This window comes from Loxodonta africana, chromosome 19, assembly GCF_030014295.1.
Source record: "Loxodonta africana isolate mLoxAfr1 chromosome 19, mLoxAfr1.hap2, whole genome shotgun sequence".
NCBI classification, from domain to species: domain Eukaryota; kingdom Metazoa; phylum Chordata; class Mammalia; order Proboscidea; family Elephantidae; genus Loxodonta; species Loxodonta africana.
The window spans coordinates 15,121,869-15,148,955 of record NC_087360.1 but is presented as its reverse complement, the minus strand read 5'-3'; the positions used below and the strand labels follow the sequence as shown (position 1 = coordinate 15,148,955).

The 27,087-nt window shown below is 47.9% G+C and overlaps 1 protein-coding gene across 1 annotated transcript in view; it reads left to right on the top strand.

The window, feature by feature from the left end:
- The window catches only part of KSR2 (kinase suppressor of ras 2), a 407,276-nt gene that overhangs the window by 295,450 nt on the left and 84,739 nt on the right, over positions 1-27,087 (top strand). The window contains exons 7-9 of the mRNA XM_023559458.2: positions 2,961-3,044; positions 20,390-20,455; positions 23,970-24,096. Coding sequence (XP_023415226.1) covers positions 2,961-3,044; positions 20,390-20,455; positions 23,970-24,096 — 277 coding nt within the window. The remainder of the gene's footprint in view (positions 1-2,960; positions 3,045-20,389; positions 20,456-23,969; positions 24,097-27,087) is intronic.

The window sequence follows — 27,087 nt, the reverse complement described above, 5'->3', positions numbered from 1 at the left end:
TTCGTTATCTTCACATTGGGGTAGGTGGGGCGGATATGGTAATGCCCATTCGGCAGATGAAGAAACTGAGGCCCTGGTTATTAAGTGATGGTTCTAAAACCAGTTAGTCTCAGTACTTTGTGTTCTTTTGACACCACTGCTGGGAGTTTTCTTTGCACCAAGGCCTCTGTGAACTAGCTGAGGGAATTGTTCACTCATTCATGGGTTCTTTGACTAGTGTTTATAGAGTTTCTAGGCCAGGGTTGCAGCATTGAGCAAGACGTAAAGTCTGTGCCCTCGAGGAGCTACCGGCCTAGTGGAAGGAGGCAGCCTGTTAAACAGACCACGGCAACACCAAGGGCTGAGGGCCATCGGGGGTAATAAGAGGGGCAGACACATAGCCAGGGGTGGATTAACCAGCAAACACTATATGCTCAGGCTTAATTGTATTTACTTGCTAATCTGTGGTGAGCCATTTCATATGGGTTTCACCACATTTTTGACGTGGGGGGGGGACAGGTGAAATTGTGCACTGCAAATTGGTGGGAAGGCACAACTGGGCACTTGCATACCTTGCTTATTGGGTAATCCGACCCTGCACATAGCTGTGAGCGGGGAGGGGGGAAGCAGGAATGTGCACGCTCCCCCAAGGGTACCTCGTTAACAGTTTGTGAAAGAAATATGTTGACAGGACCATTTTTAAGACTCGTGAAAAAATGTCGGAGGACGCAGTGAGAAACACATAATAGAGACATCAATGATCAGGATGAGATGCAGAGAAAAGGGTATCCTGGAGGGGCATTTCTTAGCTGTTTGCTTCCCCATGGCCCCTGGCTAGGCTCCGCCCTAGTCCCTGGCTTGGCTCCGCCCTAGTCCCTGGCTTGGCTCCGTCCTAGTCCCTGGCTTGGCTCCCTTGTTGAATCTGCCCCACCCCTGGCATGGCCCCACCCCAGGTCAGCTCTGCCCCTTGTCTCATCCCGCCCCTTTTTCCTCCCTGCCCATCTTTCTGCCTCTGCCTGCCTCCCCTTCCACTGCTGTTTGCCACGCCCCTTGTCTCTGCCACACCCTCAAGATTGGCCCCACCCCCAAATAGGCTCTGCCCCTCAGCTTGGCCCCCACCCTTGGGCTCAGTCCTACCCTTGGATCTATCATGCTCCCTCTGCCACACCCCCTGCATTGGCTCCACCTCTAACTTGGCCCCACCCCTGAAAATGCTACAGCCCCTGCTCTGCCATTTCACCTGGATTGGCTCTAGTCCTCAATTGGCTCTGCTCTTGGCTCGCCCTGCCCCGAGGATCTCTGACCCTAATGTTGGGACCGGGATGGTACCCCAGGCTCATTTGCAGATGTCCAGAGGAGGGAGGCCACCTGATGATCTTGGGGTGCCAGGAACGTCTTCTTAGATGACCTGTTACTCTTCCGTGTTGCCCCATGCTTGGAGCCTGGAGGGAGAGCCCTGCCCTCATCCCAGCCTTGGTGCAGAAATGAAATTCGAATCCCACCCGCTGTCATGTCAGTCATCTTAGCTAAGCTAGGGAAGAAGGAGAGCCGGTCCGGGGCGGGGAGGGCTGGGCTGGAAATGAGAGAAAACTTCCACGGGCCACTCACCTTCCCACTCCCAATTCCATGGCTGGTGGGTGAAAAACATTCCCCAGAGCTGCCAAATCCTACAAAACAGACCCCATTAAACTCTCTGTCCCTGCTGAAGGGACAGAAAGGGGCTTAAACAGCCCCCTGTCCCACACTGGAGAAAGAGTTTCCTTGGCCACAAGTCTTCGCTGGGAATATTGTGTTTGCCTAGATAAGGACGTTGGGGCTGCAGTTTGTTCTGTTCGGAGAGTCACTGACCTAGATCAGGCAAATGGTACAGCAGAAGGATGCCACCTTTCCCTTAAAATTCCTAGGCACTGAGTTACATAATCACTTCCGATGTTCATTTTGACACTCTGAAGTGGTGGAGATTAGATACAACTCCTGCTGACGGTGACAAAATTGAAAATTAAAATTAACCGTGACCCGGCAACCTTCAATACTTTCCTTGCACCCAGTCCTGCTGCTTCCTGCTATCTCTTGAGGAGGAAAAGTTCACCAGCAGCTGGGGGAATCGAAGAAGTTAATCTGATGGACTTGCTCTCCCGTTGGTCCAAAACTGTGTATTAAAAAAAAAGAAAACAAAACTGTGGCGTCATTTCCGACCCAAGGTGACCCAATGTGTGTCAGAGTAGGACTGTGCTCCACAAAGTTTTCCATGGCTGATTTTTTGGAAGTAGATCACCAGCCTGTTCTTCTGGGGTGCCTCTGGGTGGACTTGAACCTGTAACCTTTTGGTTAGAGTGAATGCATTTAATTGCTTGCACAACCCAGGGACTCCAGCTGTGTATAGGAAGCGTCTAAGCTGCCCTGTGTTGGCAACAAGTGGTGGTAGTTGGGGGGAGGGGGCGACCTGATAGTCTGAAAGGGCTTTTACTTTAGGGAGCTCTTCTCTGCTACCCAAATTTGGAGTTTCACCTCTTTGAAGCTCTCCAGGTAATATGACCAGGAATGACTCAGGGGGACTCCCCGGAGGCCCCACCTTGCTTTGCAGCTTTCTGAGGCCAGTTCAAGCCCCACCCATTGCTCTGTCCCAGAACTTGGTAGGCCATCAGGCACTATTTGTTGAACAAATGAATGATCGTTACAAATGTTCAAGGTAAAAATAGAGTCACAACCCAGCTCCTTGAGCGTATACTACGTTGCAGATGTGACCTGCCAATAACCTATGAAGTCAACGCCATTATTACTTCCACTTTGCAGATGAGGAGACTGAGGTTCCAGTGATGGAAGCAACTTGATTAAGTCACAGATGTGGGAAGAGGCAGGACTGGAATCCAGACCCGTCTAACTCGGGAGCCCATGCGCTTTCCCTTTAAGTGGGCTACCCTCATGGAGATCCGCCAGGCACTGTCACCTCACCCTTGAACCTTTCTGTCTCTCTTCCACAGGTTTTCCACCAAGTACTGGATGTCTCAGACCTGCACAGTCTGTGGGAAAGGGATGCTTTTTGGCCTCAAGTGTAAAAACTGCAAGTAAGTGGCTGCCCCTTGAAGTGACGTCCCGTGGTGCCTGATGTCAGTCAGAGCGATACCAGGCCCTGAAGTAATAGCTCAGGGGAGCTCAGTTTCTTGATTCTCGGGAGAGTTACTTGCTCCGTTTTCCAGAAATGGGTCTTAAATAAACCTCCTCATTTGGGGCAAAGTGTCTGGAGAACAATTCTGAATAAGAACTATAGCTGATCGAAGATGCTAGAAAGGCATAATGCTGTCTTCTGGGACACAGTGGTACCTTGCATTTTCATAACACTTAAGAGCAAGGGTCGGCAAACTTTTTCTGTAAAGTATCAGATAGTAAATATGTTAGGCTTTTCAGGTCATAAGGTCATAAGGTCTTTGTTGTAGCTACTCTGCCTTACAGGGCAAAGCAGCCATTGAGTACGCGTATGGCCGTGTTCCAGTAAACTTTATTTACCAAGACAGGCCAAGGGCCGGGTTTGGCCCTTTGGCTGTAGTTGCCAACCTGAGTTAGAGTTTTCAAAGTCCTTTTGTCCTCTGTTTTTTCTCGTCACTGTAACTCTCTGAATGGGGAAGGAAGTATTATAATTCTCTCAATTTTACAGACATGAAAGCTGAGTGTCGCCAGGATAAGCCATGTGCCTCAGGTCACACAGCTAGGAAGTGGCACTCAGGACTTGAACCCTGGCCCCCTGAGTCCTGTTCTACTCACTTTCTGTGGCATTATGCTGTCTTGAGTTCTGGTGAGAAGGCCAGACCACACAACCCCTCTGTCCCTCATCCTTTCCCCTTCTGCACGCCCGTGTCGGGTCATGGCTGGCAAAGGGTAAGAAGGCAGGAGAAAACCGTGATCCTGAATTCAAGCCCTGGAGTCACACTAAGCTGAGCTCAAATTCTGGCTCTGCCACTTTCTAGCTGTGTGACCTTGGAGAAGTCGCTTTACATTTCTGTCTCATGTATTTTCATCTGCTTGAAAGGAATAGCACCATCCCTGCCTCATCTGAGGGTGAGCATTCAATAAATCAACAGAACGAGGGACACAGCCCAGTGCCCTGTCAGAGTTCTAGTTGCTGTCTAATTGATTCCAGCTCATGGAGACCCCATGTCTGTCAGAGCAGAACTGTGCTCCACAGAGTATCCAACGGCTGTTTTTTTTTTAAAGTAGATCACCAGGCCTTTCTTCCGAGGTGCCTCTGGGTGAATTTGAACCTCCAACCTTTCAGTTGTCAGCAGAGTGTGTTAAGGGTTTCCACCACCCAGGAACTCCAGGCAGAGTTCAATAAAAGATTGCAATTGCCTTTCTGTCTGCCCTCCCAGCCTCCCCCCTCCTTCAGTAAGCATGTATTAAGTACCCTCTCTGGTGGTTCAGTGGTTAAGAGCTAAGAGCTTTGTTACTAACCGTAAAGGTTGGCAGTTCAAATCCACCAGCCAGTCCTTGGGAACCCTATGGGGCAGTTCTGCTCTGTCCTATAGGGTCACTATGAGTTGGAATTGACTTGTCAGCAATGGGTTTCATTTGTTTTCTTTCTGCTTCAGTTACTGTAAAATAATCAATGACATTCAACTGTATGTAGTAATTACAAATACGTGTGCATCTGCTTGTTTTCTGGGAGTCCCTTAGTTTAAAGGATCATAGGAATCCCTCTAGGCTTGTTCTTCCTTGTCCACCATCCTGGCAGGAAACTCTCCCTTAGGCCCTTCAGGCCTCCCGGCATCTCTGCCCCATGGTGGAGGTGGGATCTCAGCTGGGGTGAGTTTTCACTCTCCTCCTGAGGTCTCATGCAAGTAAGGAAGGGTAAGGCTGAGCTCCCTTCCCGCTGGAGACTGGGAAGATTAATGAGTTCCAGCCCTAAGGACCCTTAAGCTTCATGGAATAAGGGGAGGCAGGCAGTGATTACCAAGCCTTGGTGTTTTGACGCTGCACCCCTATCCCTGTCTGAGGTAGACCCCACATCTCAAATGAGCCCACAGAATGGTGGCCCCTGGTCATTCTGACTCCGAGAAGCACAAGGCCCAGCCCTGGGTCCAGCTCACAGGCTGTCCGGTTTCCCCTGTACTCAACTGCTCTGGGGGCCTGTCTCCTCTGTGTCTGGCCACATTGAATTCTGGGGTGAACGGCAGCCTTCGCATCCTCACACCTGCCATGTGGGCCTTTGAAGTTAGGTAATTAGGTGACAGGGACGCAGTCGGGAGTCAGCAAGGCTGAACACTTCCTGAGCCATTTTAATTTTCGGCGCTGGAGGTGGAACTCTGAGGCAGCCTTTCCTCTTGCTCTGTGTTCTAGAATTAATAAGCAAAGGCACCGTTCCACCAAGGGTTGGAAGAGGAGGCTGGGAGAGACCTGGGGGGGGTGCGGCGGGGGGAAGCTGCAAGGAGGTCGGGCTTTAGAAGCCGCCAGAACTGAGTTTGGTTCCCAGCTCTGTCGTTGAACTCCCTGCATGAGCAGGAGCATCTTGTCATCTTAGGGCTCAGTTTCCTTATCTGCAAAATGGGTGTACTGTTGGCACCCATCATAGTGCTGTTGGAAGGACTCCGAGAAATGCCCTGGCCCCAGATGACAATATGTTATCAAAGAACATTCCTCCTCACTCCACCTATGCAAACCTGGCTCCTGGTGTGTAGGAGTTAGACTTCAAACCAAGCCCTGGTCTTCACCGCTGTCACCCACTTGCACCAACCATAGAAAAACTGCCCAAATGGTGACTGTGGCTGCCGCGGCTGCTGCACAACTCCCATGTGTGCTTCGGGAGGCTGGACGTTGCATTTGTGTATCTAGAGCAGGGTTTATAGAGTTCTCTCCAGTGCACAAGTCTGAGCATGCATTGCTGATATCACCAGTCCAAGTCAGGACTTAGTCTTCCAGAAATAAAATCTTGCCATTTTTGCATTAATTATAATACAAATGGACGGTCATTTATATGTGTTTTCAAAGACTGGCCAAATTTTGGACTCACTTATGGGTCGATAGGAGGCTTAGAAGAGGTAAAGAGATGGGTAGTACGCTGACCCCATCCTCAGGTTTACGGGAGACAGACCTACAGAGAAACGTAGTGCATGGTGTATCATAAAGAACAGTGACAGGGGACATTTCAAAGAGATGGCGCTGAGTCTGGTGAACATTAGTGTCCCAGGGCTGCCATGGAGCTCTGCTGGCTCAGTGATTAAGAGCTTTGCTGCTAACCAAAAGGTCGGCAGTTCAAATCTACCAGCCGCTCCTTGGAAACCCTATGGGGCAGTTCTACTCTGTCTCCATGGGTCACTATGAATAGAAATTGACTAGACAGCACCCAACAACAAGAAGGAGAAGAGTAGAGAAAGGGGGATAGGAAGGATAGGGTGGGGCCTGCAATTTTAATTAAAGTGGTTCAGCGTGGAGGCTGCAATTTTAATTAAAGTGGTTCGGGAAGGTCTCACACCTGAGAAAATAGTGGAAAAATAGTGTGTAGTCCAAGTCATTGCTGTGCACCTAAAACACCCCAAAGAGATGGGTTTGAATCCTCCCTGGAGGCAATGCTTTTTGTTTTGTTTTGTTTTTTAAACCTAGCACAATCCTGGTCTTGTTAATGCCAGAAACTCCCTGGGTGACCAGGGATTGGGTTAGATCTTTGCTACTCCACCTGTGGCCCCCAGAGCAGCAGCCTCAGCATCAACTGGGAGCTGGTTAGAATGCAGAGTCTCAGGCCCTGCCCCGGACCTGCTCCATCAGAATCTGCATTTTCAGATTGCGCAGGTGGTCTTGGTGCACCTGAAACTTGAGAGGCCCTGCTCTGCACGACCTCCGAGGTCCCTTCCAGAGCAGATTTTCTGTTTTTATATTATATCGGTTAACACAGAGTTGATCCAACTCATGGCAACCCCGCGTGTGTCAGAGTAGAACTGTGCTTCCTAAGGTTTTCAACTGCACTGACCCTTCAGAAGCAGACTGCAGGCCTTTCTTCCCAGGCACCCCTGCCTGGGTTTGAACCGCCAACCTCTGGGTAAGTAGTCGAATGCTTCATCACCATTTGAGCCCGGGACTCCTTTTCTAGATTGTTGTTGTTCTTAGTTGCCCTGGAGCCGATTCCGACTCCCAACTGCCCTGTGTGTGCAGAGCACAACTGTCCCATAGGATTTTCGATGGCTGTGACCTTTTGGAAGCAGATCTCCAGCCTGTCTTCCCAGTCGCCTCTGAGTGGTTTCAGACTGCCAACCTTTTGGCTAATAGTCGAACACTCAAACATTTGGGTCTCAAACTAGAACATGCATCCCTTAGGGGGCTTGTTAAAGCATAGATTGCAGGCCCCACTCCCAGAGTTTCAGAAGGTCTAAGGTGGGGCCCCAGAATTGACATCTTAACAAGTTCTACCGGATGACACTTTCAGAACCATTGTTCCAGATAAAGGTCATAGTTTAAAACACAAGTTCAAATCTTATTTTCTAGCCTGACGCATAGCGTGAGCTGTTTTTGTAAGGGTAGTAAATCTTTGCTGCTTGTTTTTCAGGCTCTTTGCCAGGCCTTCCTTCCAAGGCACCCCTTGGCCTCGCTCTAGACGTGGATCTTCTCAGCATCCTCTCCCGCAGTACCTGGCACATAATTTTATCCTTTAAGCTCTGTGTGAGGAGTAAAAAGATAACATGCGATTAGGAACCTGGGCAGAAGATCAGACTCTTACTGTGTTTGAATCCTGCTTCTGCCACCAACTGGTTGTACAAACCCCTTTTGAGCCTCAGTTCTTGCCTCTGTAAAATGGGGATAGTAATATCTACCATGCTAGATTAAAAAAAAAAAAAACTAAGTGAGATAATTCAGGTAAATGCTCAGTCTAGTACCTGGCACGCTATGAGTGCTTAATCAATGAGCGCTAATACTATGACTAACTTTACGAATTGACTTTGGGCTATCCCTCCACCCAGGAAGCCAGGAAATTTCTCCTTAACGTCTAACCCCCTTCCCTCCTGCTTTAGTTTCATGCCCACTTCCTCTGGAATTATCATCAGCTGTCTTGTTGGCGTTCTGAATAGAGAGATTAATGAACTAATAGGAAATTAAGGCTCGGAAGGCAATTTGCTGTAATCTAAATTGAGGCGTTTTCTTCTAATAGGTCCATAAGCAGGGAATGGAGTTTAGCTCTGAGTGGTGGATGTCAGCACAATTCACCGATTGTCTGATAACTGTGGATTCAGCTGCAGAAGTTTGCTTTGCAGTCCGAGGCTGATGGATTTTTCCCAGCCCTCTATCATCTGTTGTCTGTGTCCTCATCGCTTCTCAGGGTCCCCCAGCAGGCTTCTGCACAGCTGAGGTCTGGCTCCTTGGAAACCTCTCCACTCCTGTCTGCATTTCTTACAGGAAGGTGCAGAGCAGTGATTCGGGGTGGCTTCTACTCTTTTTTTTTTTTTTTTTTCTACTCTAGAAAATAAGAGTTTGAACCACAGGGCTTCTTTTCTGTGGGAGCTGGCGTGCGGAAAGGACGGAGGCACCCTCTCACTCTGCCAGGGGAGAATTAGTGTTTTAACTTTCTTTCTCTGATGCTTGTTTTAGCCCTCTTATAACCCTGGTGGTGTAGTGGTTAAAAGCTACAGCTACTAACCAAAATGTTGGCAGTTCAAATCCTTCAGGCACTCCTTGGAATCCCTATGGGGCCGTTCTACTCTGTCCTTTAGGGTCGCTATGAGTCGGAAGCCACTCAACGGCCATGGGTTTTTACGCTCTCACTTTATACACTGTGCTTCAGCTCTGGTTAGGTCAGCCGGTCCCAAAGGAGTGGCTGTCATGTAGGGGGCTCTGTACTGCCACTTGGGGTGCCAGTTATCAGATGCCACTGAGTCAATTCTGACTCACGGCAACCCCGTGTGTGTCAGAGTAGAACTGCTCCTCCGTAGAGTTTTCAGTGGCTGACTTTTTGGCAGTAGATCACCAGGCCTTTCTTCCGAGGCATCTCTGGGCGGACTTGCACCTCTGACCTTTCGATTAGTAGCCCAGCTTGTTAGCTGTTTGCACCACCCAGAGACTCCTGCCACTAGGGGTTGTTATTGTCGTTGTTAGTTGCTACTGAGTCAATTCTGAGTAGAACCAAATCACCAGGCCTGTCTTTTGAGGTGCTTAGGGTAGATTTGAACTGCCAACCTTTCAGCTAGTAGTAGAGGCCTTAACTGTTTGTGCCATCCAAGGACCCTTGCCACTAGGAGTAGGAGAATGAAAAACACAGCTTCTAAACAGTTTGGTGGTTTCTTACGCAGCTTAGGTGCTGCCGAGTCAGTTTTGACTCATCGTGACCCTGTGTGCAACAGAATGAAACACTGCCTGGTCCTACACCATCCTCACAATCGTTGCTATGTTTGAGCCCATTGTTGTGCTCACTGTGTCATTCCATTTTGTTGAGGGTCTTCCTCTTTTTCGCTGACTCTCTACTGAGCATGATGTCCCTCTCCAGAGACTGGTCCCCCCTGATACCATGTCCAAAATACATGAGACGAAGTCTCTCCATCATAAGAGGCACTCTGGCTGTACTTCCAAGACAGGTTTGTTCGTTCTAGAGTTACCATAAAACAAAACAAAACCATTGCTGTCTTGCATTGATAATTCAAAAGTTGTAAACAAAGATGGATCAGTAGTTGGAAAATACGGCCTTGGTAACAGAAACGATGCCAGAGATTGCGTTATACAATTTTGTAAGATCAACGACTTCTTCACTGCAAATACCCTTTTTTCACCCATAAATGGTGACTGTACACATGGACCTCACCAGATGGAATACACAGGAATCAAATCAACTACATCTGTGGAAAGAGAAGATGGAAAAGCTCAATACCATCAGTCAGAACAAGGCCAGGGGCTGACTGCGGAATAGACCATCAATTGCTTATATACAAGCTCAAGTTGAAACTGGAGAAAATTAGAACAAGTCCACAAGAGCCAAAGGATGACCTTGAGTGTATCCCACCTGAATTTAGAGACCATCTCAAGAATAAATTTGACACATTGAATACTAATGACCAAAGACCAGACGAGTTGTGGAATGACATCAAGGGCATCATACATGAAGAAAGCAAGAGGTCATTAAAAAGACAGGAAAGAAAGAAAAGACCTAAATGGATGTCAGAAGAGACTCTGAAACTTACCCTTGAAGACTGAGTAGCTAAAGCAAAAGGAAGAAATGATGAAGTAATAGAACTGAACAGAAGACTTCAAAGCGTGGCTTGAGAAGACGAGGTACTATAATGACATGACCAAAGAGCTGGAGATAGAAAACCAAAAGGGAAGAGCACACTTGACATTTCTGAAGCTGAAAGAACTGAAGAAAAAATTCAAGCCTCAAGTTGCAATAGTGAAGGATTCTATGGGGAAAATATTAAGCGACGCAGGAAGCATCAAAAGAAGATGGAAGGAATGCACAGAGTCATTATACCAAAAAGAATTGGTTGATATTAAGCCATTTCAATACGTAGCATATGATCAGGAACCGATGGTACTAAAGAAAGAAATCTAAGCTGCACTGAAGGCATTGGCAAAAAACAAGGCTCCAGGAATTGACGGAATACTGATTGAGATATTTCAACAAACGGATGCAGTGTTGGAAGTGCTCACTTGTCTATGCCAAGAAATATGGAAGACAGGTACCTGGCCAACCAACTGGAAGAGATCTATATTTATGCCTATTCCCAAGAAAGGTGATCCAACTGAATGTGGAAGTTATCAAACAATATCATTAATATCACATACAAGTAAAATTTTGCTGAAGATCATTTGAAAGCAGTTGCAGCAGTACACCAACAGGGAACTGCCAGAAATTCAGGCTGGTTTCAGAAGAGGACGTGGAACCAGGGATATCATTGCTGATGTCAGATGGATCTTGGCTGAAAGCAGAGAATACCAGAAAGATGTTTACCTGTGTTTTATTGACTACGCAAAGGCATTCGACCATGTAGATCATAACATACTATGGATAACATTTTGAAGAATGGGAATTCCAGAACACTCAGTTGTGCTCATGAGGAACCTGTACATAGATCAAGAGGCAGTTATTAAGACAGAACAAGGGGATACTGAGTGGTTTAAAGTCAGGAAAGGTGTGTGTCAGGGTTGTATCCTTTCACCATACTTATTCAATTGTATGCTGAGCAAATAATCTGAGAAGCTGGACTATATGAAGAAGAACTGGGGCATCAGGATGGCTCCAGCTACAGGTGATGAAGAGATGAAAACGTGAAGCAGTAGGCCAGGGCTGGTTTGAGCCACTGGTCACACTAACTTGCCCAGCCTTTGAGAATCCGGAGGAATGATGAGCACGGATGTTGCAGCTGCTGCTGAGTTCCTGGAAGCTTCAGGAACTTGTACAACAGGCAGGATATTGGCAGGGTATAATTATGAGCATGCGTTTCAGAGATCACCAGCTTGAAGCTTGAGTTTACTTTTCCATTAATAGAAACACTTCAGTTTTTGCAATAATTATCATGGGAATTAATGGTCCCTTACATGCATTTTAGCCTAATACAAGCAAAAACTTGGTTCCAATTACAGTTGTATGTGAGGGACAATTAGGATTCCAGTGGAGGCAGAGGTGGGGATTGGATGTGGTGATGATGATGGTATCATGTATTGAGTGCTTACGAAGTGCCAGACATTTTGCTAAACACGTTACATGCGTGACCTCATTGCTTAATCCTCAAAACAACCATGGAAGGCAGGGTCCATTATTATGCCCATTTCACAGATGAGGAAACAGAGGCCTTCAGAAGTAAAATGCTGACCCAAAGTCTCACGGTGGGTGGATCTGTGATACAAAGCCACGGATCTCTCTAATTGCAGATCCCAGACTCCTAACCACTTTACATGGGCAAAGGGCCGGCCACATAGTAGGCTCACTACAGCTCTGCTGAAGAGCCTGCTGCACTCTGCCATTATCCTTCCTTGGACTGAAAGATAACAAATGGGCCTTTGTGTTCTGAATAACATCTCCCGGTCCAGGGAGCCAAGAAGGCCCTACAGTCACTTTCTTCTCTCTTAAGGAATTTGGGTTGGAGGTGGCATTTCTAACAGGTAATAACTAAATCTATAGCTTCCCTCACTGTGGCCTCTTCTGGAGAGAGTGGTGCTGGGGTTTCTGATTATTTTTCATGATGTCGATGGAGCCTGATGTCTGGCTTATGTCAGTCCTCCCGACTGTATCTTGCTTATTTATGTTGTTGTCGGAGTTTCTTTCTAAGAGTCCAGGAAGCTGCACCTTCTGAGTTGTCAGCAGTGTGGGAAGGGAGGTGATGATATCCTTCACCAAGAGCATATGGAGGCACTTCTAGAAGCATCAGCTCAATGCACAGACCACAGGGGAATCAAAATGAGACAGAAATGCTCAGTTGGGGCATTTGGTAGGATCAGCTCGACCGCCAAGGGAGCAGTGATTTGGTTTGGAGATTTTGCAAGAAGCAGCAGGCAGCAATTCATGCAATGGCAGTGCAGGGGCGGGGCGGGGGGGGGAGGTAATGAGAGAGAGGAAGGTCGCTGCCCTTTAACTGCAGTAATCCCCTCCCAGAGGGCTCTTTCCAAAACACTTACCCAGCCTTCACCTCCCTGCTTAAAATCCTCCATTGGTTACCTCTTGCTCTCAGCATAAAATCCAGCCTCCTGATGAGACCCTGCATAAGACCTTGCTTACTTCTCCTTCCTCCCCTCTCACTACTCCCCTCCTCAGCCCAGAGCTCTGGCCACCTTGACCCTGGCCAGGTGCTCATTCATTACCGTGTTTTTGCACCGGAGTGCTTCTGCCTAGATCTTTGCTGCCCACCTCTGCTGTTGTTGTTGTCACTGGGTGCCGTCAAGTCCATTCTGACTCACGGTGACACCATGTGGCAGAGTAGAGCTGCCCTGTAGCGTTGCTTAGGCTGTAATCTTTGTGGGAGCAGATGGCCAGGACTTTCTCCCATGGAGCTGCTGTGTGGGTTCAAACCTCCTACCTTTCAGTGAGCAGCCAAGTGCTTAAACCTTTGGGCCACCAGAGCTCCTCTACCTCTCCTAGTTCCCACTTATCTTTCAGGCTTGGCTCAGTCATCACTTACTCCAGGAAGCCCTCCCAGACTCCTCTCAAATCAGAAACGCCACCCTGCAATTGCTCATCATAACCATATATCATATATATCATCATGTCGTCGTCGCCTGTTTACCTGCCTGTCACCCCAGCTCTTTGAGGGAAGGTCCTTGTCTGGGTTGTTTACCATTTATATCTCTAGGGCTAGCACAGTGTGGGCACATAGTAAGTGGTCAGTAAATACCTGGTGGCTGAATAGCTCTCAAAAGCAGCCTCTGGAGGGAAGGTGGTCCTTGCCAACCCAAGGGTCCAAGTACCTGGTTGAAGTCCAGGTGGGATTATTTCTAAAAGATTTTGAGGCAGTGGGATGAGTAGAAGAATGTTCGTGCTTGAGTCCATAAGAAATGGGTTTGCATCCCTAGAAAATAAAAAATAAACTCCTTGCTAGATCGTAAGAGCCTTAAAGAGAATTCTTGCCCTATTTTATCAGCCCCTCCCTCCCAGTGCCTAGCACAGTACCTGGTACAGAGAAGGAATGCAATACTGGTGTTTTGTTTTGTTTTGAGTGCATGAATGAATGAGCAGTCTGTCAGTCATCCTGACTCTGATCTTTGCTATCTGTGTGACTAGGCTGTGTGCTGAGCCTCAGTCTTTTTGACTTTGAAATGGGCATGACAATATCCACCTCTCATGGGGTGGTTGTTCAGACTAAGTAAGTTATGTAAGAGCGCCTGGCTCAAAGTTGATGCTTGTTTAATTGAGTTATTCGCCACCATTAACAGAAACTCAGTGCCCGTTAAGCAAAGACCCCCACCCCCACCCCTCTTCCCTTCTTCCCACATTGGGGGCCAGGTTTTTAAAATGTTGCCTTTGCACTCTGTGTGGAAAGGCTGTGCCCTGGCCAGGTGTTTGGCAAAGTGAGCTGGTGTGGGGCAAGAGAAAGTAAGAGAAATCAGGGCTTTGGGCTGCTCACAGTAAACTTTATAAATTTGCTACCATCACCCAGTAAAGTACTTGAACAGTCTTCCCCACCAGAAGCCTGGCCTGTCTCTGCTTCCGCAAAGGCCAGTGTTCTGAGCCCAGCCCCATGCTAGGCTCTGGGTTTGCGTCTGCTCTACAGGTCTGCTGGGGACCATGGCACCATGACAAACGTATTAAGAAAACAGCAGAGCTGCTTATAAATGGGGCCATTTGCCCCCACAGCTCCAGAACAAGATCTTTGGAGGTCCAGTCTGGTCACATCCCTGCCCCCACCCCCACCCAAGGACTGTTGGAGAAGGAGGAGAGAGGACGAAAGGGAGGAGGAAGGCAGTGCAGAGAGGGACGTTACCTGCAGTTCACATCATGAACTAAAACCAAAGAAACAAAGCCTGTTGCCATCGAGTCGATTCTGACTCATGGTGACCCCATGTGTAGAAACTGGTCCATAGGATTTTCAATGGCTGATTTTTTGGAAGTAGATCACCAGGCCTTTCTTCCAAGGCTCCTCTGGATGGACTCGAACTGCCACCCATTCAGTTAGTAGCTGAGCACTTAATCCTTTGCACCACCCAGGGACTCCTTCACAAACTAAGTAGATAATAATTTTTAAGAAATCAAAGTCATTTTTCAAAAAATGTTTGAGAGAGACGATTAATGCCCCTAAATCAGTAGCATTTGTTAGGTTTTCCCTTCTGCTTGTCCTTCCTTTTCCTTTCTTCCTCTCTTCTTCCATCTCTCTAATATTTATTAAACATGTATTAGGCATCAGCCACCAGACCAGGGACTAAAAGGGGAAAAGGAGAGGGGACTAAAAAATGAGTAAGACCCAGATTCTACCCTCAAGAATGAATGCACGTATTTAACTTGCGGACAGAGAAATGTCTTAATTAGCCAGGATCTCCTTTGGACAATGAGATATTCCACATAAGCAGCTTTTCTTGATAACTGAAGCTTATCCCGTTAAACCTTGGAAGGTTTTTTTTTTTTTTTTTTAATTAACCATTTGGAATGGAAGTTTAAATAACCTTTTCCAAGTTACCAGGCTATATAAGGCAGCAAGGTTTTTACTGGGTGTGCACAAAGTATCTTTTAGCCATCCCTCCTAGAACACTGGCCCATTCGATGCCAGACAACACAGAGACATTTTCTTGTTTGATCCTTTTTGAATTTTACGTATGAGGAAACCGGAGCTCAGCAAGGTGGACTGACTTTTCCATGGTCGCACAGCTGGGGAGGGTAAACTTTTAAAGAGGCTAAAGAGATGCACGAGGAATCGAGGGGCAGAGGGCTTGCTTTTTCGTTTTGTTTTGTTTTAGTTTGAGGCAAAATTCACATAACATAAAATTCACTGTTTTGAAGTGAATAATTCAGCAGCATTTAATACGTTCACGTTGTTGTGAGACCACTACCTCTATTTAGTTCCAATTATCAGTCCAAAAGAAAACCCCATACCCATTAAGTAATCACTCCCCTCCCATCCCCCACCCTCCCCACCCAGCCCCTGGCAACTGCCAGTCTGCTTTCTGTCTCTGTGGATTTACATATCCTGGATGTTTCATGTAAATGGAGTCATACAGTATGTGACTTTTTGTGTCTGGCTTCTCTCATTCAGCATAATGTTTTTAGGGCTCATCTACATTGTAGCCTGCATCAGGATGGTGAGACTTCATCTCACATACTTGAGACATGTTATCAGGAGGGACCAGTGCCTGGAGAAGGACATCATGCTTGGTAAAGTAGAGGGTCAGCAAAAAAGAGTAAGACCCTCAAAGAGATGGATTGACACAGTGGCTGCAACAACGGGCTCAAATAGCAACGATTGTGAGAATGGCATAGGACCAGACAGTTTCGTTCTGTTGTACATAGGGTCGCTGTGAGTTGGAACCAACTCCATGGCACCTAACAATGACACTATGATAAAAAGGATAGTAGCTGCTAGTTTTTGAGTACCTACTATGTGTCAAGTATTGTCCTAGGCACCTTACATGCACCGTATTATTAATTCTCACCACAATCCTGTAAGGCAGATACTATAATTGTACCCACTTTACAGATGGAAAAACTGCAGCTCAGAGAGGCCCAGCAACTTTCCCAAGTTGTCACAGCCAGGATGTGGCGGCACCATGATTTGAACCCAGGTTCTTCCCCTATGCTACCCTGACCCCATTTTCCCTTTTGAGGAGGGCTGTATTCTGGAAAAGAAGCCCTGTTGGCTCAGTGGTTAAGAGCTCAGCTGCTAACCAGAAGGTCAGCAGTTCAAATCCACCAACTACTCCTTGGAAACCCTAGAGGACAGTTCTATTCTGTCTTATAGGGTTGCTATGAGTTGGAATCGACTCGACAGCCTCGGGGTTTTTTGGGGGGGCGGGGGTTGTATTCTGGAAAAGGAGCCCTGGTGGCACAGTGGTTGAGCACTCATCTACTAATTGAAAGATTGGTGGTACCAACACACTGGCCGCTCCACGGGAGAAAAATGTGGCAATCTGCTCCCGTAAAGATTTATGGCCTTGGAAACCCTACGGGCAGTTCTTCTGTTTCCTGTAGGGTTGCTGTTAGTCAAAATGTACTTTATGGCAACAGGTTTTGCTTCAGGTATTCTGGAAGATTTAGGCTCCAGACATCTCTCGTCTGGGAAGTGGAATTTATTCCTCTTATACCGTGGTTCTGCAGCTTTTTTTTTTGCTGAAAGCCCGCATTCCCAGGGGATGTTTCTGAATCAGAATCTCAGAGGGTGAGACTCGGGAATCTGATCCTGAAGCACGTGGTGTACTGAAGAGTTTCATGCTAGTAGCTCTTTCTTCCAAGGAGCCTTGGTGGCACAGTGGTTAAGTGCTCAGCTGCTAACCGAGAGGTCAGTGGTTTCAACCCACCGGCCAGTCTGTGAGAGAAAGATGTGGCAGCCTGCTGCCATAAAGATTACAGCGTAGGAAACCCTATGGTGCAGTTCTGCTCTGTCCTGGAGGGTCACTATGAGTCGGAATCGGCCGGACAACTGGTTTTTTAAATGGGAGCTCTTTCTTCCATGGGCAGTGAAAAGGAAAAGTATAATTTGGGCGGAATCGCTCATATTTCCCACTGAAAAATGGCTCTTCCTAAGTGAGACCCAGTGGAAGTGTGCCTGCCCTGTGCAATGGCCTCCCACGCTTTCTCTTGCTCCTCTCTGTGGTCTGTATGATTTCAGGGCGAGGTTAATCCTCCAATTCGATTAGCAGATCTCAGATGTGCAGGCTATAAGGACCTGGGCATCGTAGATATTTCCCTCAGGGATTTTTTTGTGTGAGCAGCGGCCATACTCCCACCCTAACGCTGCCCTCCGAGGCCCCTGGCTGGAAGGATGAGCATTCCATCTCCCACCCCTTGGCCAGAGGTGAAGGAGGGTTTTCAATTATTGCAAGGGACAAGCAGCAAGGGATGCTGGCGAGTAACGTACCAGAGGAGAGGACAGGGAACAGGCAAGGTCACTGGAAGCCTCTTCTGCCCAGACCTCGTTCGGCCATGGTCCACAGCTTAAATTAAACTCCTTGCGCCTGTTCGGTGTGCTGCCCCCAGTGACCTTGGGGCTCCTTGGCACCTGCATACAGCCCTTCCCTCTGCACTTGTTCGTGACCACCACTCACTTAGAGAGGATTCATAGGTGGAGTAGCAGGAAGAAAAAATTTCTTTCTGGAAGCTTCCAGGATGAAATTGAGCTATTCCAAACAGAACTGGTACAGAAACTTCTTGGCATTAGCAGATTTTCCAGCTGGGGTTCCCGAACATCAGTCTGACCAGGTCACACTCCTCCAAAGCTCCGGTGGATCAAATGCAGACTCCTTGGCGTGGCCTCCGGGACCCCTGTCCCCTTTCCTTCCTCATCTCAGCCTCACCTTCTTTGTTCTTTTTCTGACCCCTGAGCCCAAGAAGCTTGCTCTTATTTCCAAACCTTTGCACTGTCTGGAAGCTCTTTCCTCAAGCCTCTACTCCAGTGTCACCTCCTGGGACAAGTCTTCCCAGTGGCCCTGGTGCACAGAGCCCCTCACATCCCCACCACTGTCCATCCTGTTTCCCTGTGTTATTTTGTTCACCAACTCACCACACCTGAAATTATCCCATCGATTCGTTTACTTGTTGCGTCAGTCAGGATTCTCCAGAAAAACATAAGCAGTAGAGTGTATTTATATTTTCTTATTAAATTTTACATAAAACTTATTAAGATTTTAATTTAAATCAAAATAATAAATTTATTATATAAAATTAAACATGAATGTACTGAATAATTCTCTTCATTTCAAGGAATTGACATCTGTGGCTGTGGGAATGTCAGGTCTGAAATCCGCAGGGCGGGCTGAAGACAATGCTTCTTCCTTAGGGAAACCTCGGTTTTGCACTTTACAGCTTTCAACGGATTTGATGAGGCCCACCCACATTATTGAGGGTCATCCCCTTTACTTAAAGTCTGCCTTTTACTTCAAGGAATCATCATCAGGTCTTCATCTGGATAATTGGCACCCCTCTATTAAGGGGGACTATCGGATCCCTAAGGAACCCTGGTGGCACAGTGGTTAAGCACTTGGCTGCTATCTGAAAGGCTGGCAGTTCAAACTCACCAGCCGCTCCGAGGGGGGAAGATGTGGCAGTCTGCTTCTGTAAAGATTACAGCCTTGGCAACCCCAGGGGCCAGCCCTACTCTGTCCTATAGGGTCGCTATGAGTCAGAATTAACTCAGCGGCAATAGGTTTGGTTTTTTATCCGATCCCCAGAGGAAAAGATGTTGTTAGGTGCTGTAGAGTCAATTTCAACTCATAGCGACCCCATGTGACAGAGTTTCTAGGCTGTAATCTTTATGGGACTAGTTTTTTGTTTTTTTTTTTTTAATCTTTATGGGAGCATATTGCCAGGTCTTTCTCCTGCAGAGTTTCAGATCGCCAACCTTTCGGTTAACAGCTGAGCACTTAACCATTGCACCACCAGGGCTCCTTAGAAGAGAAGACGGTGAAGGGCAAATGTAATGTTCCTGCTTCTCTGCACAGTGTCTGTACCTTGCTGTTTAAATACTAAACCTCTGAGCAGCCTGAGGCTGGTATTGGCTGTTGGAAGTTAGCCTGGTATGCACAGAAATGGTAAGGAAATCCACGGGGACATGGAGCACAGGTAGCATCTGCGACAACGTGTATCCATTGTTTTTACATGAACCTCTAAGAGAAAAAGACAAAGCCAGGTCTCAGTAACTTGGGGATTTCCTTACCCTTATGAAGTCAGGCAAGGGTAGGGGGAAGAGCAAGGTTACGTCTTAGGCTTGTCTCAAAGGAGTACATTTTGACTCTAAACTCTTAATACCTCTGAAACCTAATACCTGTTACTAATCTCATGCTAATTGGGAGTCCCTGTTAGCTTAAGCCTTAAGACTCCTATGGCTTAAGCTTTTGAGAAAAATGAGAGGCCTCCCTTGGGACCAGTGATCCAGGTTTTCTGCCAGAACTTGTCCCAAGTCAACCAACCTCAGTTTCCCCATCTGTAAAATAGAAATAATAGTACCCACTTCATAAGATTGTTGTAAACATCCAGTGGCATCCCAGTGCTGTCGAGTCGATTCCGACTCATAGTGGGTTGGTGGCTGGCAAATGAGTATCCAAGTAAATGGGATATGATGAATAGGGATGTGGTGACAATGATGACAAATACAGACTGATAAGGGCAACTAGAAAGCAAACCCACTATTGGACCTCCTGGAGCTGACCTGTGAGGTCGAGAGTGCAGAGCAGCAGCTTCTTTTCAGGCTTAATTTCCTGGATGCCAAGGATCCACCTTTGCAGCAGCTGCGGCAGCTCATCTCACACACCTCTGTATCCACAGCGCCCGGAGTCTTCTGAACCACTGGGACTTCCCATCCATCCATCCATCCATCCATCCATCCATCCATCCATCCATCCATCCATCCACCCACCCACCCACCCATTCATGCATCCATCCACTCATCCGTCCATCTGTCCTTCCTTCCATCCATCTGTTCATCCATCCATGCATCCATCCAATCCACCCACCCACCCATCTGTCCATCTGCCCTTCCCATCCATCCATCTACCCATCCATCCATCTGCCCATCTGTCCATCTGTCCATCCACCCACCCATCTACTTGTCTACCTACCCACCCATCTATCCATCCGTCTGTCCGTCTGTCCGTCCATCCATCCATCCATCCACCCATCATCCATCCACCCATCCACCCATCATCCATCCACCCATCCACCCACCCACCCATCCATCTACCCACCCATCTATCCATTCATCCATCTGTCCATTCGTGCTTCCATCCATCCATCCATCTGTCCATGTGTGCCTCCATCCATCTATCCATCTATCCACCCGTCCATCCATCCATCCTTCTCTGTCTTTCTCTGTTGCAGGTTAAAGTGCCACAACAAATGCACCAAAGAAGCCCCACCTTGTCACCTCCTGATCATCCACCGAGGAGGTAAGTATATAATACTTGCTGCCCCAGGGGTGAGAGTAGGCTGGGGCTCGTGCAGGCCATCCGTGATAGGTGTCCCACCCAGGCCCATTCTGGATACCTCCTGACCCCTGATATTTGCCCCTCTTATTTCTACCTCCTCCCAACACCCTTCTTCCTGACACCTGTCTTTTTTATTTTCATCCCCCTTATCTGTTCACTGTATTTCTGGCCCCCTATATTAGTCCCTAATACTTTAGCCCCCCAGTTCCTCTTCCTGTCTCTAATTCCTGTTCTCTCATTCTTATCTACCCTCCTAATTTTCACTCCCCTTTCTTTCTCCCAATCCCATTGCTTTCCCTTCTCACTCGAAAACCAGTACCCAGTGCAGTCGAGTCGATTCCGACTTCGAAAAGAGCACCTTTTTCAGTGTCTTTCCAGAATGTGCTCTTCAGACCCATCAGCTGTCCCTGCAGAAGTGGGCGTGGGGGCAGTCTGGCTGTATGCCACCTCCCTGGGCTTTGGGCGTGTCTGTGTGAGCAGGTCTAGGCAGAGAGGCAGCTGCAAGCCTTGGGAGAGCCACCACCAGCCTTTCACCATGCAAACGCAAGGCCAGTTTTGCTGAGTTGGAAGGAAAGACGCAAGGAGGACTCTGGGAGGAGGCACCTCTTTGGGAAACCTTGTAGTCCAGCTGTCTTGATTCTTGCCCATATATGGCTGGTGGATACCATATTGAATAGCACAGATATAGGACATTGTCATCATTTGCAGAAAGTTCTATTGGATAACCCTGGTCTAGACCCTTGCTATTCAAAGTGTGGTCCACGGACCAGTAGCATCTGTATCACCTGGGAGCTTGTTAGAAATGCATCATCTCTGGCCCCACCTCACCCCAGTCCAATCCAGGTGCTGTCGGGTCCATTCCGACTCATGCCAACCCCATGTGTATCAAAGTAGAACTGTGCCCTGTAGGGTTTTCATGGCTCTGGCCTTTCAGAAGCAGATCGCCAGCCCTTTCTTCTGAGGTGCCTCTGGGTACATTTGAACCATCAACCTTTCGGTTAGTAGCCAAGACTTTGAATCCTTTGCACCACCCAGGAGCTGACCTTCTGAGTCAGAACCTTCATGTTTAATAAGATCCATGGGTGATTCCCACGTACTTTAAAGTTTCAGAAAAACTGGTCTAGAGCAGGAGTTAAAAACTTAGGTGTCTGCCAGAGCCAAGCAAGTATCCTAAATGAGAGAAGCTGAGAGGGAGGAGGTGGTGTATGGCAAACTGGACAACCAGGTGCCATCTAGGGAGGACAGTGTGGCGCTGTGCTGCCAGCAGTTCTGATATTTAAAAGAAAAGCCAGGAGTTTTCTGTGACAGATTCCTACTTTTAAATGCCAGCCACTTATGAAAATACTTTAAACTCCTGCTGACCACCTCCCCGCCCCTCCCCCATGTGTAGGCTGGGTGTGGTCTGAGAGCCACCGCGAGGCAACTTCTGGGTCCAGCAACATGGTAATCCTATCCTGAGTTCTCCTTCCTCTTCACGCCTCTCTTTGGCCGTGGCAACCAGCTTTGTTTTAAAATGAACCCAAGGCAAACTTAAAGAAGGAGGCGAATTGCTGCCGAGAGAGCTGGAGCATGTCCCAAAGCCAGGGGCCATTGGTTTTCGATGATCTTGGCATTGTTTATCTCTGCAAGGAGGGAAATCTGCAAGTTAAGGAGAAGCCTTCAGTTCTCTTCTCTCGGCCCTGCCCACCCCACGTCCTTAATTAAGAACCATCTGTTCCTTCAGTAACTGTATACACTCAATGAGGCTATTTTAAAACCTGAAATCTCAGGGCTCCTGAGCCTCTGCCTGTCTGGGGGAACTCGCTCCCTCCCCATCCCCTGACTCCTCTCTGTAGTGGGTTCAACTCCCACGTGGAGACGGGAACCAAGTCCTGCTTGTTGGAGGGTGCCCTGCTCTGGGAGCTGACATTTGAGGGCGGCTTCCTCCCACCCCTCCTCACAGCTGTGCCCCTTTGCTCAAAGACAGCAGGTGCTCATAAAAGCAAAGCAAACTGAACTTTCCAGAGGTCCACCAGCTTCTTGCTTTATTCCTCTGTTGGTAGGAAGTTGAAAATATGGTCAGTTTCCATGGTGATGACAAAGCAGGCTAAGCAGAGAAATTCAATCACTGGGTCAGCCCAAAGCTAAAGCTTTAGTGTCTCAACCAGCGTCTCCCCACTCCCCCACAATAAAAAACAGTTAACAAGTAGCATTCAGGTTCAGTGGCAGAACTCTGGCCTTGCATGTGGGAGACCTGGGTTTGATTGTCAGCCATGGGATCTCACACGTGGCTGCCACCTGTCTCTCACTGGTGGCCTGTGTGTTGCTGTGATGCTGAACAGGTTTCAGTGGACCTTCCAGACTAAGAGGGAGTAGGAAGAAAGGCCTCTCGATCTCCTTCTGAAAATCAGCCAGTGAAAACCCTATGGACCACAACAGTCTGGTCTAACCAATCGCGGGTACGGCGCAGGAACAGGCAGTGTTTTCTTCCCTTGTGCATGGGGTTGCCATGATTTGAGGGCCGACTCAATGGCAGCTAACAACAAGTAACAAGGCCAGACATCAAATTTTGAATTCAGCTTCTCACTTTTTTCCCTCCGCATGGGGAAATAGTAGAAATAACAGAAGGGCCACAGGGAGAAGGAGCTTGGATGATGTCATGGTTTGGGTCAGGAAGCACTTATTTAGCCTCAGCTGTGTACCCAGCTTCCTGTGTGGCTTTTTCAGGGTGATGCAGAGGAGAAAGCTGGACAAGTTGAGCCTCTCTTTCAGTGATCCAAGGTGGCCTGGTTTCAGACATATGATGTGTTTGAATATGCAGCAGGCTTCTCAGGCCAGAGAAATCCAAAAGTAACAAAAGGTGATCTAAATCCAAATCCGCTGGTTACAGGAGGCAGGGACCGGTCGCCATCGTGAGCTTGCCCACTGATTCCTACCCAAAACCAGCTGCCGGTGAGTCGATTCTGACTCACGGCGACCCCGTGATATGTGTCACAGTGGAACTGTCCTCCATAGGATTTCAAAGGCTGATTTTTCAAAAGCAGATCGCCAGGCCCTTTTTTCCGAGTTGCCTCTGGGCGGATTTGAACCACCAACCTTTCAGTTAGCAGCTGAGCACATTAACTGCACCACCCAGGGACTCCCCACTGATTACCTCTCATATTTCAGGAAAGTCCTGCTCTGAAACGACTGCCAACATGAAAACAATTATGGTATTTAAAAAAACAAAAAGAAAGAAAAAAATAAAACCCTGTCTTTATAGCATCAGTTTTATTTTTGATAACATTTCATTGTCAAAAGTCACTGATGAGCAATATAAAAATTTTAGGAGCCACGGGAAACACCCTGATTCCACCACCACAAAAACAATGACAATTATTTTTAGTGAATCCCCTTCCAGTCTTGAGGGTGGGCCTTTGATTCAGGCTCTGAGCTCTGATTTTCATTAGGCCAAACTGATATTAAAACTCCCACATCGCTGTTTTTGCCCCTACGGATCCAGCAAGGTTAGTCCGGACAGAGTCGGTCCCATGTGACATCAACAACCCACTGCGGAAGCCACCCCGGTACTCAGACCTGCACATCAGCCAGACGCTCCCCAAAACCAACAAAATCAACAAGGTAAGGCTGGAGTTCTGCTGGGTCTGGGGATTTGGGGGGCAGGTGGGCAGCAGGAGAAAGGAAGGGCTTGGGCAGGGCCCACTGGATTGATCTGGAAGGTAGCACTCATGTCCCCGCCCACCTGGGCCTCTCCGGACTCTGTGTGGTTTGTGTTGAGTAAACTTGGGAAGCATCCAGGATCGGTGCAGGGATGGATGTGCCAACAATGTGTCTGATTTAGAGGCAGGAAGGATGAAATGAGAATGAATGTGCTGAGGAAGGACGCAACCGAGAGAGGAGGAAAGACTGAAAGAGAGTTTCCTTAGTGGCCTAGACCCCACCTGCTTTGCTCTCTGAGATGTTTCACCGTCTGCCAGCATCAGCTTTGCAGATGGTTCTGGGCTTTCCAACACATCTGTTGAATCAAACTGCCAAGGAATGGGGTCTATTTCTGAGCTTCTGGTGGGAGACTAAGTGGATGGATACTGTGTGGGTCCAGAGCCCTGAGCCACAGCCAGGTTGGTCTGCCTCCTGCTGGCCCTCAGGAGGGTGGTCAGCTGTGGGCTCCTCTGTGCGTCTTTCCTTGCCATGTGGCCTGGAAATTTCCGGCGTGATGTCCACATCCTTTGGTCTGGAGAGCAGGCTGCACCAAAGCTGTCCCAGAAACGCTTCCAGCCCTGCAAGTGCCATAGACACCAGCAGGGGCTTGGAAAGCCTTTGTGTGCTAGCTGAGGGCGGATAAAGCTCAGATCAACCCAAGGAGGTAGGGGCAAGGACCTCTGTTCAGGTCCCAGATGAGGTCACGATGGCCGTGTGGCCTGTCCCTGGCAAGGCACAGTCTCACTTCTCACAGGACTCTGGCGAAGATCACCCCTTCCCCAGTCCATTCTCCAACTGCAGCCAGGGTGATTCTTAACAAGTGTAATTTCGGTCACACTGCTCTGCTTAAAAACCATCCAGTGGCTCTCTACTACACTTAGAAAAAAATCCAGCTCCTTAATTTGGCTCCTCCCTCCATCTCGGACCTTACCCTCCATGCCTGCCTACCGAAGCCTGTATGTTCCTTCCCTCTTGTGCCATCCCTCACTATTTTCACTACTGGATTTCAGAGTCAGTCGTCAGCCGGCACCTTATGGCATCATCCTAGCCGTTGAGAGCTTGGCCTCTGGAGTCAGGCAGACCTGGCAGGCAGCCTCGGCTTCTTCCATTATCTAGCTGTGAGACTTCAAGCAAGTGACTTAACCTCTCTGAGCCCCCGTTTTCCAGTATGTACAGTGGATGTTTTCCAGTTATCTACTGCTGCGCAACAAGCCCCCCCAAAGTTAGTGGTGTCCACCAACCTTTCTATTACGTTCACAGATTCTAGGTATCGGGAACGTGGGAACAGACAGGGCATAGTGGGGATGGCTTGTCTGTTTCATCATCTAGAACAGGAATTGGCGAACTGTGGTCCACAAGTCAAATCCAGCCCACCACCTGTTTTTGCGAATACAGTTTTATTGGATCACAGCCCACACCCATTTGCTTGTATGTTATCTATGGTTGCTTTTGTGCTATAATGCCAGAGTTGAGTACTCAAGATAGATTGTGTCACCTGCAAAACCTACAATATTTACTGTCTGGGCTTCTACAGAACAAGTTTGCTGGCCCCTGATCCAGAGCCCCCTTCACTCCCACGTCTGGTGGCTGGGCTGGGAATAGTCAAGGGCTAGGCTCAGCAGAGACAACTGGAGTGCCCACATGTGAACTTTAGTTGTGGTTTGGGCTTCCTGCCAGTATGGCTGCTTCAGGATAGTTAGGCTTCTTACGTGGTAGCTCAGGGCTCAAAGAGTGACTGTTTTAACAAACATAGTGGAAGCTACATGGCCTCTTATAATCTAGGGATGGCAATATTACTTCTGCCATTCTGTACTGATTGAGGCAGCCACAAGCCTGCTCAGATTCAAGATGCAGACCCTACCTCTTAATAGGAAGAGTCTCAAGGAATTCGTGGCCATGTTTAAAATGCCCATGGTGGGGGTGATAAGAGACCCCACCTCAGAGAGTTGTTCTGGGGATGAAAGGAAACAATGAACATAAAAGCACTTAGCGCAGTTCCCGGCGTATGGTAAGTGTCCAGGAAATGATAGCTATTATTATCAGCTTAGATTTAGTGACCCCAATCAGATATTGGAATCTTTGAGTGATACAAATGGTTAATACGCTCTGCTGCTAATCAATAGGCTGCTAACCCAGAGGCACCTCAGAAGACAGGCCTGGCAATCTAGTTCTAAACCCTATGGAATGGCCATGAAAAGAGAGAGTGGAGGGAGAGAGCGGGCTGTCTCGTTAGGGCGAGAGTAATTGGGAGTATGTAGCAAGGTGTATATGGGTTTATGTGTGAGAGACTGACTTGATTTGTGAACTTTCACTTAAAGCACAATACAAATTATATATAAAAAAAAAAAAAAACCCTATGGAGCACAGTTCTACTCTGACACGCATGGGGTTGCCATGAGTTGGAGCTGACTCGATGCTTTAATCAAGGCTGGGTCCACTTTTCCTTTTTCTGCAGAAGATACACAGGTCTCTAGGAGAGGGGATTCCCACTGCTGGGAGGCTAGGGGGCTCAGATATTGTGGCTCCTGGGAAGTAAGTATGCATGCCTGTAACCCACCCTCACCTCTGTCATGTCTTGAGGGGGAGGGGTTCAGAGCGTTCTGGAGACCTTTCCCTCTTGCTTCACAGGCACAGTGAGCCTCTTGGTGTGAGATGGAATAGAAACATGGGTCAGATGGATCAGTGACTGTGACATTGTTCTGCTTGTCTGCAAGCAAGAGCATTTGATAAGGGAAATAAATTAACCATCATTTAGAAAGCGACTTTGACATGAAGGTGGACAGGGTCTATCAGAGGGCTGGGTTATTTTTTTCCCTCTTTCTCTTCTCACTGGCTTCACATAGATTCCTTTTGTCAGGCAATGATGTGGTTAGTGCAATAGATTTCTGAGCCAATTTGGTCTAAAGATTTCCT